The sequence below is a fragment of the Rattus norvegicus genome, chromosome 10, assembly GCF_036323735.1.
Source record: "Rattus norvegicus strain BN/NHsdMcwi chromosome 10, GRCr8, whole genome shotgun sequence".
Lineage (NCBI taxonomy): Eukaryota > Metazoa > Chordata > Mammalia > Rodentia > Muridae > Rattus > Rattus norvegicus.
Window position 1 is genome coordinate 62,027,501 of NC_086028.1, and position 12,453 is coordinate 62,039,953.

Here is a 12,453-nt window from a genome sequence, read left to right on the forward strand (position 1 = left end):
TCCGTGATTGTGAGACAGGGGCTTGCTACATAGTCTTGCTTGGCTTTGGAACTTGCTACCTGACCAAACTGTCTTTGAACTCACAGTTCAAAGTTCAAACTGCCTCCCTGACTCCCAAGTGCTTAGACTTGAAGATGTGCATCAACATGCCCAGCTAGACCTTGAACTCTTGATTCTCCTGCCTCCTCCTCACAGGTGCTGGGATTAGAGGCATGCATGTATCACCATGCCTGACTTACGTGGTGCCAGGGGTAGACCTCAGGGCTCTGTACACGCTAGGCGAAGCACGCTTCTGACAAAACTGCCTCTCTTGCCCTCCTTAAGCACGTTCCATAGTCAGGCTGCTGTAGGGCGACACAGTTTTCTCATGCTCAGACTTGTTCATTTGTGCATCCATCTTCTTAGAAGGCGCATGTGCCGAGTCCCAACCAGGAGCACGTGCTGCTGTCTGTCAGGCACAAAGGCACATGCGGAGCTGAGCTTTGGGGACTTGTGCCTCTGTGTATACTGGACAGACAGGCAGCCACACTGTGTCTCTCCATGGTCCTGAATCATTACTGTATGCACAGGTGTTCCTCTCTGAAGTGGGGTTTGGACTTGCAGCAAACCCGTTCCCACTCCTAACCCGTTCCCGCTCCTGTGCCCCACGCATAGGGCTTACAGCTTAGACTCCTTCAGAAATTACCCAAGGCCACCTCAGAGTTTCTCCCTTCTATCTTTCCTTTTGCAGTGTTGGGGACCGACCTTACTGTCCTGTGCATGCTAGGCTAGTGACCTGCCACTGGACATACTTCCTCAAATCTTTAAAACAGGTTTTTGGAGACGGAGTCAGTCACTCCACGCTGTCCAGGCTGGCCTGGAATGTTTGGTTCTCCTTCCTTTGACTCCAGGATAGCTGGGATTACAGGTGCTGCCATGCTCCACAGCCATAAAATTGCTAATTTTGAACCTCTCAGAAAACCCCAAGGTCTTTCTCTATGTCAGCTCCTCTTTCTTCTAATGCCCAATCACTGATGTCACAAATTCAGTGACATGGGCTAGCCATCCCGGTGGCTGGAGGTAGCATGGATTCATGAGTGGGTCCCAAACTTAGACAAACTCACAATGCCCAGGCATCTCAACTCCGCGTCTCCATCAACCAAGCTAGAAAACCGCACATCATCTCAGTCTCTTTCCTACTCTCCATATGACATCTGACTCCATCACTTCTCCAGCGTGGGCTCTTTCCCAGATCCTTACTTGTTTCAAGTCTTTGGATCTGCCCCAACCAGTCTAGCCTGGTCTACAAAGTGAGTTCTAGGACAGCCAGGCTACACCTGTCTTGAAACTGTCTAAAATAAACAAACAAATAAATATTTTTAAAAAATAAAAAATTAAAAGCCCCCAGGACTAAATCCAGCCCGTTATACATCAGTCAAGATGCCTCCTGTGTCTCCTCCCTCTCCTCTTCTTTTCCATCCGCTTCCACAGGATCTCAATAGTTAGCCCGGGATGCCCTCAAACTGACTATGTAACTCAGGCTAGCCTCAAGCTCAGTCTTCCTGACTTGCTCCACCCCCTCCCAGAGGATACCTGGGATTACAGACAGGTATCACCATGCCTCATGTGGCTCCTCCTGATGTGGCCTCTCTCTGGCCATCGCCTCTCTTCCCATGCACACACAGTGTTCTACACCCTGGCTTCAGCCCTGCCTCATAAGAGTCTTCAGAGAAAGAAATACCATGACTGGGGGTCGGGGGTGGGGCACGTTCAGTATAGATCTTGAGACAAGGTAAACACCCAAACACTAGAAGGGTTTCTTTTTACTCCCTAGATGTGGAGGAATCTAGGAATGTTTCATGGAAAGGATTTTCCTGGAGTAAGCCACAGTGAGAGGATTTGGCTACGTAGGACTGGGGAAGCAGAGGACTGGAAAGGAGAAAAGGCACTGGAAGTCAGGACTCATCCTGCCTGGGGCAGCACAGAGTGGCTGCCCAGAGCTTGTGGAAGAGGGTGGTAAGGATTTTAACAGGAGATACAAAGTTGAGCCGAATTGTTTTTTCCCCTATGGACGATGTGAAGCCTAGATGCTGAGCAGATGGGACTCTCTCAGTTCCTTACTGCTGACTCATTCAGCTTGTGTGTGGTACGTGTGTGCTTGCACACTAGTGTGTAGGCATATGTGCACATGGAAGCCAGAGGAGGACTTGCAGTGTCTCCCCCTAGTGTTCTGTGATCGCCTTGCAACAGAATCTCTCAACAGCACCCAAAGCTCAGGGTTCTGTCTGCACAGGCTAGCCCCGGCCATGGGAATCAGCCTTCTCCCCTCCTTTCCCAGTGCTGGGATGACAGACATGCAATTACTAATTTAGAGATTATTATTTTATGTGTACAGTGTTTTGCCTGTGTGTCTATCTATGCATGACATGCATGCATTACCCTCAGAAGCCAGAAGAGGGGGCAGATCCTCTGAAACTATTACAGAAGGTTGGGAACTGCCATGTGGGTGCTGGGAATCAAACCTGGGTCCTCTGGAGAAGCAGCCAGTGCTCTTACCCACTGAACCAACTCCCCAGTCTCTGAACTGAACTGAACTTGTGTGTGTGTGTGTGTGTGTGTGTGTGTGTGTGTGTGTGTGTGTGTGTGTGTTGATCTGCATGTGCATGTGAGGCCACAGGTCAGTTTATTATGTTTTTCTTAGTTATTGTTCACCTTACTATTCTTTTTATAGAGTTAGAGATTTAATTTTTCAATTGCTTTACAAATCTTTATTACAGAGCTAAATGAACTTTTTTTATTTTTTTGTTTTGATGTTGTTTTGTTTTGTTTTTTTGACACGGGGCTTCTCTGTGTAGCCCTGGTTGTTTTGGACTCAATTTGTAGACCAGGCTGGGCTTGAACTCACAGAGATCAGCCTGCCTCTGTTGTCCCAGTGCTGGGATCAAAGGCATGCGCCACCATGCCTGGCCATGAGCACATTTTAATGAGTTCAAGTCACTCTTTTTATTCTTCCTTCCTTCCTTCCTTCCTTCTTTCCTTCCTTCCTTCCTTCCATCCTTCCTTTGTTTCTTTGTTTCTTTCTTTTTTTTTTTTTTTTTTTTTGCTTAGACTTGACCATCCTAGAACTCACTCTGTAGACCAGGCTAGCCCCAGACTCACAGAGAACCACCCGTCTCTGCTTCCCCAGTGCTGGGATAAAAGGCATGTGTCACCACAGCCCTGTCTTTTTTTGGGGGGGGGGTTCTTTTTTTTTCGGAGCTGGGGACCGAACCCAGGGCCTTGCACTTCCTAGGCAAGCGCTCTACCACTGAGCTAAATCCCCAACCCCTAGCCCTGTCTTTTTATTTAATTGTCATGTTTTATTTAATTTTCTAAGTTTTTATTTACACATATACACACACATATATGTACACACACACCTGTATACACACACACCTGTGCACACATACCTGCATATATACACACATACCTGCACACACACATACCTGCATATACATACACATATCTGCACACACACACACACACACACACACACACACACACACACGAGTTTAAGTTTAGAGCTCTGTCTTTCTTATTAAAACTCACACAGAGGCTGGAGAGATGGCTCCATGGTTAAAACCACCTGCTACTTTTCCAGAGGCCTTCAAATTCAGTTCTCAGCACCCATTCTGGGCAGCTCACGACCACCCTGTTAACACCAGCTGCAGTGGGTCTGATGCCCTCTTCTGGCCTCCGTGGGCACCCATACACATGTAACATACTCTCATGCAGATATTCACATACAGATTAAAAATTCTGAACCTTGTGCTCAGACATACCAACATGCCTGATGCTGGGCATGGTGCTGTGGGCCCAGCAAAGCAAGCACTTTATGAGCTGAGTCATCTCTCCGGGAATATTAGTATCATAGTGACAGGGCCTCGCTAGGGTCCTCAGGCAAAGCTTTCACTGGTAATCCTCCTGCCTCAGCCTCCTGAGTGCTAGGATGATGAACATATGCTGCCAAGCCACACTGTCTTTCCACCTCCATTCTGGTCCTCACTGACAGCCAGGGAAACCTTTCAGAAGTGGGTTTCCAATCCTTCCACCCTCCTGCCCTACCTTTACCAGCGTCAACTTCTTGCTTCTTGAACCAAGATCCATACCCTCCCCCTTTGTTTTTAGCTTCTGGAAGTTACTGGAAGACACCAGTAACTAAGAAAGACACCCTTCCCACAGCCTCTTATATCCCCACTCTGTAGCTCCAGAACTAGTGGCCTTTCCTTGGTGCCTCCTACTTCCCTCAGGCAGGAACTATTAAGCACGTGTACCTCTGCCCTGCAGTCATCTGTACACAACACTCTTCTTCCCTTAGAGGAGGAATCTCTGTGGTTCCTACCTGTCCTTGACATCAACACTGCAGCCCTCATCCCAGAAGTTCTTGCTTCTCCTCTTTCATAAGCTCTCATAAGTCTCGTGTGTCTCCTCAGGTGAAAAAGGAACTAGGACAGGCACAAGAATGTTAGATAGCAAGCAGCCGTGGAATTGACCAGGAGAGGAAATGTGTGTGGTGACTCTGAGGAGGGGGCTCAGTGGTAAAGCATTTGTGCAGCACGCACAAGGCCCTGGGTTCAATCCCCAGTGTTTAAAGTGAGCGAAGAAACAAGAAACCAGTTGTGACTTAGGTGGTAGACAGCAGTTGTTGCCAGTATGCAGGTGTGAGGAGTCTCAGAAAGCAAGGGACAGGTAGGTGCCACTCTGTTCTGGCTGTCACTCTGAAAGGAATGCAGTTAAAGGATGGGATAGAATCTGAGAGGTGAAAAGAGGACAAGGCAAGAGGGCAGGGTGGGGTTCCCACATCAGGGCAAGAAGGCAGGGGTTAGGGGGTTCCCACATCAGGGTAAGAGGGCAGGGGTGGGGGTTCCCCCATTGGGTGAGAGGGCAGGGGTGGGGGTTCCCCCATTGGGTGAGAGGGCAGGGGTGGGGGTTCCCCCATTGGGTGAGAGTGCAGGGGTAGGGGTGTGGTTCCTGAATTGGGGCAAGAGTGCAAGGGTGGGGGTGGGGGGTTCCCGCATCATGAGCAGGAAGGGAAGGAGAAGTCATGTCCCTGGCCCTTGGCTTTTCTGTTAAATCAGGCAAGTGGGGCAGCACCTGTAGTAGGCTAGGATGATTCTAAAGACAGTAAGATCTCTAGGTGCCATCCTGAGCTCAGTTAGTCACTGTCACCACCACCACCACCACCACCACCACCACCACCACCACCACCACCACCACCATCAAGGTACTTGCTTACATGTCCCTGTTGCACATGTCTGCACATGAGTTAGGAGATAAAATATATGGCTAGGGCCAGGGTGCAGACCTGGAACTCCAACTACTTGGCAGGCTGAAGTAAAAGGACTGAGAGTTCAGCTACTGCCTGGGTTATAGATGAATTTAAAATCAGACCAGGTAATTTAGCAAAACCCTGTACAAAGGAATATATACATATATGTGTGCATATATTCTACACACATATACATATATGTGTGCATTCTGTGTATATATAAATGTATATATAAATATAAATTATATATATATTTATATATACACACACACATTTTTTAAGGTCTGAGATAGAGCTCAGTAGGAAAAGTGCTTGCCAAGCACAGGCAAAGCCCTGGGTTTTATCCTTAGCACTACAGATCTCCAAAACAAATTCATCTCAGGCCTGGACTTGCTGGATCAATAGAAAGGGACGTAGAAAGGGGCTGAGAGTCAAAGGCCAGGAGTCCAGTCTCAGCCCTGATGGCCTGGGACCTGAGCCAGTGTCCTGTCTGGCTGAACCTCGTGTCTTCAAGTACTGTGAAGAAGCCTCCAGTTTGTCTGTGGCCCTGAAAGCAGCCCCACCCCTCTGTGCCTGGGTAGCCTAGAGTTCTGGGCAAATGCATGGAGCCCAAGATGGACAGAGGGACGCTAAGGCTCTGAAGACATGGGGCCAGCCCTGGCTGTCACAGAGCCTTGGGCCATAGTAGGAGGGGCCCAGGGTCACCTTTGCAAATGTTTGAATACACCTCCCACTAAGGTGGCCAGGGCTTACCTAGGGGTGGCCCTGACCTTATAGTGTCCTTTGTCCTCCACACCACTTGCATCCACCCGCATCACTGTCCTCCACCTGCACTCACATGCATCCGCCCCCCCCATTCATATTAACAGGTACGCTCATACCTGCTCCATTCACCCGCACCTGCACGCATCACCCACCTCCACCCCATCCCCCTGCACGGATCACCTAACCACCCACACCCGCATGCATCCACCCCATCCACTCCCATCCACCCACACCTGCCTGGATCCACCCCCCATCCACCTGCATCCACCCCATCCACTCACACCCATCTGCTTTAACTAGATTACTGGGTCTCAGAGGAATGAGAGGATGCCACTGCCTTCGGGTGTGTGGCAAGGACAAGGGGATCAGGCATTCTGTGAGCAGAGAGAACCACAGGGCTTTCTTCCAGTCCCCATGTGGCTTCGGAATTGCCATCGGGAGGGATCTGCAGGGTTTCTGGCCTGTGTTGTGTGTTCCTGCAAGTTTCTGGACCTGTCCCTCCTCTCAGGTCTTGGATCTTCACTATATCACCTGCCCCTGCCACCCTGCCCCTGCCCTGTCACTACCCTGAGAGGAAGTCCTTTAGGCCCAGCTGTCCCCTTAGAGAGGGGTCTGCAAGAAGCGCAGGCCATCTGTCCTGGAGGAGCCTGTGAGACTGTGGGTGGCAGGGAAGGTGTGGTGTAGGTAGAAGTTCACCAGGACACCGCATGGCTTCCATGTCCACACGACTGATGGACAAGCTTCCTGAAGTTTCTCTGCCCTCCCTTTCTCTCTGCAGTCTCGAAGTAGTGTGCAGCAGGGGGACCTGGATGGGGCACGGAGGCTGGGCCGCCTGGCACGGCTGCTTAGCATCACCTTCATCATCCTGGGTATCGTTATCATCATCGTGGCTGTCACTGTCAACTTCACAGGTGAGGCATGGGAGCACGGGGCACGGAAGCATGGGGCAGGGGCGGGTAGCTGTAGCCTTCCACTCCGGTCAGGACCATTTAGGTGAGGATGGGTTTTCTGACTCATCGATGCCCGAACTTGTGGATCAATAAAAGAGTATAGAGTGGGCACTGGCCTAGGAATCAGAGGCCACAAATTCCAGTCTCAATTTTGATGGCCTGGGACCTGGGCCAGTGTCCCATTTGGCTGAACCTTGCATTTTCAAGTATGAAGTACAGAGAAGAAGCCTCCATCATGGAGGGCTTTTGTGACATCACTGGATAATGGATGGGATGGATCCAGATACCGAAGAACAGGCTCCTTGCCGCAGTCAGGGTAGACCAGAAGCAAGCAGCGTGTTTGGAGGAAAGCAGGAAGCAACACTCTGAGTACCTGAAGGTGGCCCAGGGAACTGGTCCCAGGTGGAAATCTTTTTCAGATGACACTGTCAGTCATATCTGTGAGAGTGTGGAATTATTTATCTCAGAGCTGTCATGAGCATGGGATAGATACACTGGGACATTTCTGTTTATTTCAGAGATCAATCTAAGCCTCGCCCCTGAAGATCTTGCTATTCAGAATTTGCTCCATCGTCCCACTGCAGGGGCATTACCTGGGGCTATTTTAGACTGTCAGACTTCATCCTGAACCCACTAAATAGAAATCTGTATTTTAGACTTTCTTTCTTTGGTGGTGCCAAAAGCTGGGACACCAGGCCTCATTCACGCTAGAGAAGCAACATCAGCTCAGAAACTGATTCCAATAAGAGTTCCAATTCATGTACCAGTGTGGGAGGTACTGGTCTAGAGCAGGAAGTGCTCAGCACCTGGGGTCATGGGCAGGGCAGTCTTGTCTACTCAGGAGACGCGTGTGTGCAGGTTTTTGGTCAGCTTGCCTGGACTCAGTTTAGATCCACTTCCTGTGGAAAAGAAGTTTCACATTCCATAAGCTTCCAGCCTCAGCTTTCTCCATCAGTGTGGAAAGTCTGATGGATGTGAGCGGCATGCGAACAGCACGTGGGCAGCAAGTAGTGGCATGTGAATGGAATGTGAACAGCATGTGAGCAGCATGTGAGTGGCATGTGAGCAGCATGTGAACGGCATGTGAGCAGCATGTGAGCAGCATGTGAGCAGCATGTGAGTGGCATGTGAGCAGCATGTGAGCAGCATGTGAGCAGCATGTGAGTGGCATGTGAGCAGCATGTGAGCGGCATGTGAGCAGCATGTGAGCGGCATGTGAACAGCATGTGAATGACATGTGAACAGCATGTGAGCAGCATGTGAACAGCATGTGAGCAGCATGTGAATGACATGTGAACAGCATGTGAGCAGCATGTGAACGACATGTGAGCAGCATGTGAGTGGCATGTGAGCAGCATGTGAGCAGCATGTGAACGACATGTGAGCAGCATGTGAGTGGCATGTGAGCAGCATGTGAACAGCATGTGAATGGAATGTGAACAGCATGTGAGCAGCATGTGAGCAGCATGTGAATGGCATGTGAGCAGCATGTGAGCGGCATGTGAGCGGCATGTGAGCAGCATGTGAGCGGCATGTGAGCGGCATGTGAGCAGCATGTGAGCAGCATGTGAGCGGCATGTGAGCAGCATGAGCGGCATGTGAGCAGCATGTGAGTGGCATGTGAGCAGCATGTGAATGGCATGTGAGCAGCATGTGAATGGCATGTGAGCAGCATGTGAGCGGCATGTGAGCAGCATGTGAGCGGCATGTGAGCAGCATGTGAGCGGCATGTGAACAGCATGTGAATGACATGTGAACAGCATGTGAGCAGCATGTGAACGACATGTGAGCAGCATGTGAGTGGCATGTGAGCAGCATGTGAGCAGCATGTGAGCGGCATGTGAACAGCATGTGAGTGGAAGGAGGCAGCAGTCTGAAGCACTGGGCTATCACCATGTCCCAGCTTATCTGTTCTTCTGCTTCTCACTGTTGCCGGACAACCTCTGAATTCAGTTTGGCAAAGGAAATCTGTAGTTTTCATAAGGGAAACTTCAGAGTGGAATGCCCTGGTTTGGTGTGAAGCTGTATCTAGGTACTCTGTCCCACGCTTGCTCTGCCTTCCCTGTGTTGGCTCCTTTCCTAAGCAGCATCTCTCCTTAGGATGGTGGGGTGACAGCCACCAGGGATAATGGTGTCTTAGGAGAGGCAAACATGCAAACCAGTTAAGCAGTGAGACTTTTAAGGAGTGATGTACAGACACTGTGGCACGTGTCTGTAATCCTAGCCCTAGGTACGGGGGTGCTGAAGGATCAGAGCGTTAGGGCCAATGGGTGTAGGGACAGCCATAGGCCACGTGAGAGACTCTGCCTAAAAGAAAATCAGTCCCCTCTAGGCTGGCTGTGGTGGCTCATGTCTTTTATATCAGTATTTGGGAGGCAGAGGCTGGTGGCCTGATCTACAAGGCAGGCTCCAGGCTTAGCCAAGGATACTTAGTGAGAGGCTGTCTTTTAAAATGAATGCCTCCAACGAAAAGTCCCGGAATTGATTTTAATTGGTCCACTTGGTGTCACATGATCATCTTCTACCCAATCAAACAAGGCCACAATCTTCCCCTTGGCAGGAATTCCCCCAAAACCTAACCCTACGTCATCCTGGTTACCATTTCTCACCAAGAGACAATTCAGCACGGCCTCATGGCTCTTTAAGTCAGGGACCTGAAGACCCAGTGTTCTCAGCGCCGGTTCCTCATAACCTTTCTTTTCTTTACAGTTCCGAAGTAACCACAGAGCTGTTTGGAGCGGAGGCAGACGCCAGCCAGCTGGAGAGCTCCGACCGAACCCACATGTCCCCACACATTACAGAGGACAGGATGGTGGCTGCCGAGTGCCCACCTGTCCCCAAGCTCCAAAAGCACAAACTTGGAGGGAAATCTCTACGTCACTCCTTTGTCAGCCCACGGCAGACGGAAGGGAAAATCTGGAATGAAGTTGGCCGTGAACTCAATCTCATAGTTACATCTCTCGCCTTTTGACCTCAGTTCTCGGGCTTGTTTCTCATCCCACAATTCCTGGGACTTACACGTAGCGTAAACTGCCAGAATGGGAAGAAAACCAGCCCCACAGCCAAGAAAGAAGCACTGGGTGTCTATGGACATGAGCACATCTTTTCTATTTTTCTTGAAGGGGAGTAAACAGATGGCTTGCATGCTTTGTGCCGAGCATCCACTGTGATCCCAGCCGGAGCCCAGGGGGAATCTGTCACTCAGCACAGACCCTGGATACCCACTGGCAAAGAGACAAGAGCCACATGGAAATCCTCTATTGATGACTGGATAGGAATAGCATGGCACACCTGGCACTCTTGCCGAATGTCAAGCTCGAGGCTTCTCTACCAAGGACTCTGGATCCAGAGTGTTTTCCAGAACTGCAGGTTCTGCCTCTTGATTTCCACCTGTGCTATACCTGCAGGCACCCATCTGGAAGCCCTAGAACTTGACCTGTCCCAGGTCTTGCCACGGACTCTTTGGAGGTCTGGGATCCCATTTGGTAACCTACACAAGTGGTTCAGGAGCCTTATACAGGGTATTCAGGGGATCCTACACAGAAGAGCTGAAGTGGATCCTGGCTTCAGACTGTTAGCCGAGCTCTAATGGATGCTCTGTTCCTGGTCCTGGGTCCCAGGCCATTCACAGCAGCATCAGCTTTCCCCAGAGGTAGCTTTGAGACTCCTACTGGACTCTGTTTATTCAAAGGTTCTGGGAAGTCTTTGCTGCCGCTTGTAAGGGAGGGAGCTAGAGAATTCTTAGGAAGGCATGTTATTTCTTGACCTGGAGTCCAAGGAGTCCGGCAGGAGAGGCTCAGCTGAAAGGGCAGTTTGGGGAGTAGGGACCATGACTGGAAGCAAAGGCCCAGTAGGCCCTAGTCTTAGGACCTAGCAGAACACGGGAAAGAAGCCGAACAGCCCTCTGCCAAACGGCCTCATGCTCGTCGCATCTCTATTTCTCCATTTATTTTTGCCTGGCTGTGCCCACGGGGGCTTCACCTGCTGGCCTTGCCTGCTCTGAGCCCCGTCTACCCATGTCATACTCCACTGGCACCACCACCTTCAGCTCAGACCTGCTAGAGGGGCCTCCCCTGCCCAGCAGCCAGGATTATTGGCTTCAGGGGGGGGGAGGGGACAGGTCTACTGCCATCACTACACTGGCTGGGGATGGGAAGTTCACTTCCTCTGAGCAAAATTAGGATCCTGATCCCTCCTTCCCCAGGCTCCATGCTTGGCTCCCTAAAATCTCAGAGATGCTGGACAGGCCAAGTTAGCACAGAGCGCTGGCTGCTGGGAGAGGCTCTGGGGTTTCAGAGCAGCTGCTTGGAGGACTGAGGTGTTGGGAGTGTCTCTTAGGGGGTTGGTGCCCCTAAGTCAGGCTCCCACTGAGGAAGTGAACTTGGACTTCTGTTCCTAAAGCAGGAACTGGCTGCCCACCCTTTGTGGGACCTCTGAAACCAAACTAGGGACATCCTCGTTTTCTGTGGGAAGTGAGCAGGTGAACCCAGAGCGAGTGTGCGATTTGAGAGGTTCCTACCTAAAGAACACTTGTCCTAGACTCCCGATCCTGAGTGGGTGGCCTCCTAAAGGCCCTCCCAGGACAGATACTGTGTAGTCATTGTCATGATGGCTTCTACACCACTGGAGTCTAGGTCACACCCAGCCATTCCTCCCTGTCTCTTAGTCAGAGCTGTACACTAGGCCTGCCAGTCACACCTTCACACATGCACACCCGCACACACTCACACACTCATTCGTACTTCAGTCTGGAACAAACTGAGTCTCTATATTAGGGGGATGGCTTAGCCAGAACAGGCAAGAACAACCTGGGAGCCTCCCAGTGGTTTCGGGGACCCAGCCTGGAGGTCCCCAAGATATCCCCTGGACAGACGGAGCACAGGGCAGGAGGAGAGAGACATTGGGGTGGAAGGAGAGTGAGTGAGAGTTCTCTCAGTCCCCAGTTCCCACTGGAGCTCAGAGGGACGGGGCCCTGCCATCTGAACTCTGGCTTGGTTCAGCTGCCGGCTGTATGATCCCAGTGGCTGAGCGGAGTGACTCAGCCTCTCCTGGGCATCCTGGTGAACATCAAGAATTGCCTCCTCCCCACCACACACACTAGTGACTCTGTATTTCTTGGCATGGAAAGAAATAAAACTGAACATATATGTTCTCTGTGTATGTACTCCTGAGGTGAGCGTTTCCAAACACCCAAGCAGGGGGTGTCTACTCAACCTGCCAATCCCTGGATCTGGCTGCAGGCCTAAGGAGCCTGAGGTCATAGGGGCTCCATAGACAACTCAAGGCATTTCTGTAGGCAGTCATCATCCTCTCTGGGCCTTGGTTTTACATACTACAAAGTGAGCTGGTCTCATGTTCTCATGTGTGTGTGTGTGTGTGTGTGTGTGTGTGTGTGTGTGTGTGTGTATGCATACAAATATGTGAGCATGCTTGTGGAGGCCAGAGGCCAAC

General features: G+C 50.8%; 1 protein-coding gene across 1 annotated transcript in view; it reads left to right on the plus strand.

Moving 5' to 3' along the window:
* Positions 1-12,166, plus strand: part of Trarg1 (trafficking regulator of GLUT4 (SLC2A4) 1) — a 20,386-nt gene extending 8,220 nt beyond the window's left edge. Inside the window, exons 2-3 of the mRNA NM_001039163.2 lie at positions 6,831-6,963; positions 9,712-12,166. Coding sequence (NP_001034252.1) covers positions 6,831-6,963; positions 9,712-9,722 — 144 coding nt within the window. The 3' untranslated portion in view covers positions 9,723-12,166. The remainder of the gene's footprint in view (positions 1-6,830; positions 6,964-9,711) is intronic.
* Positions 12,167-12,453: the final 287 nt, after the last annotated feature.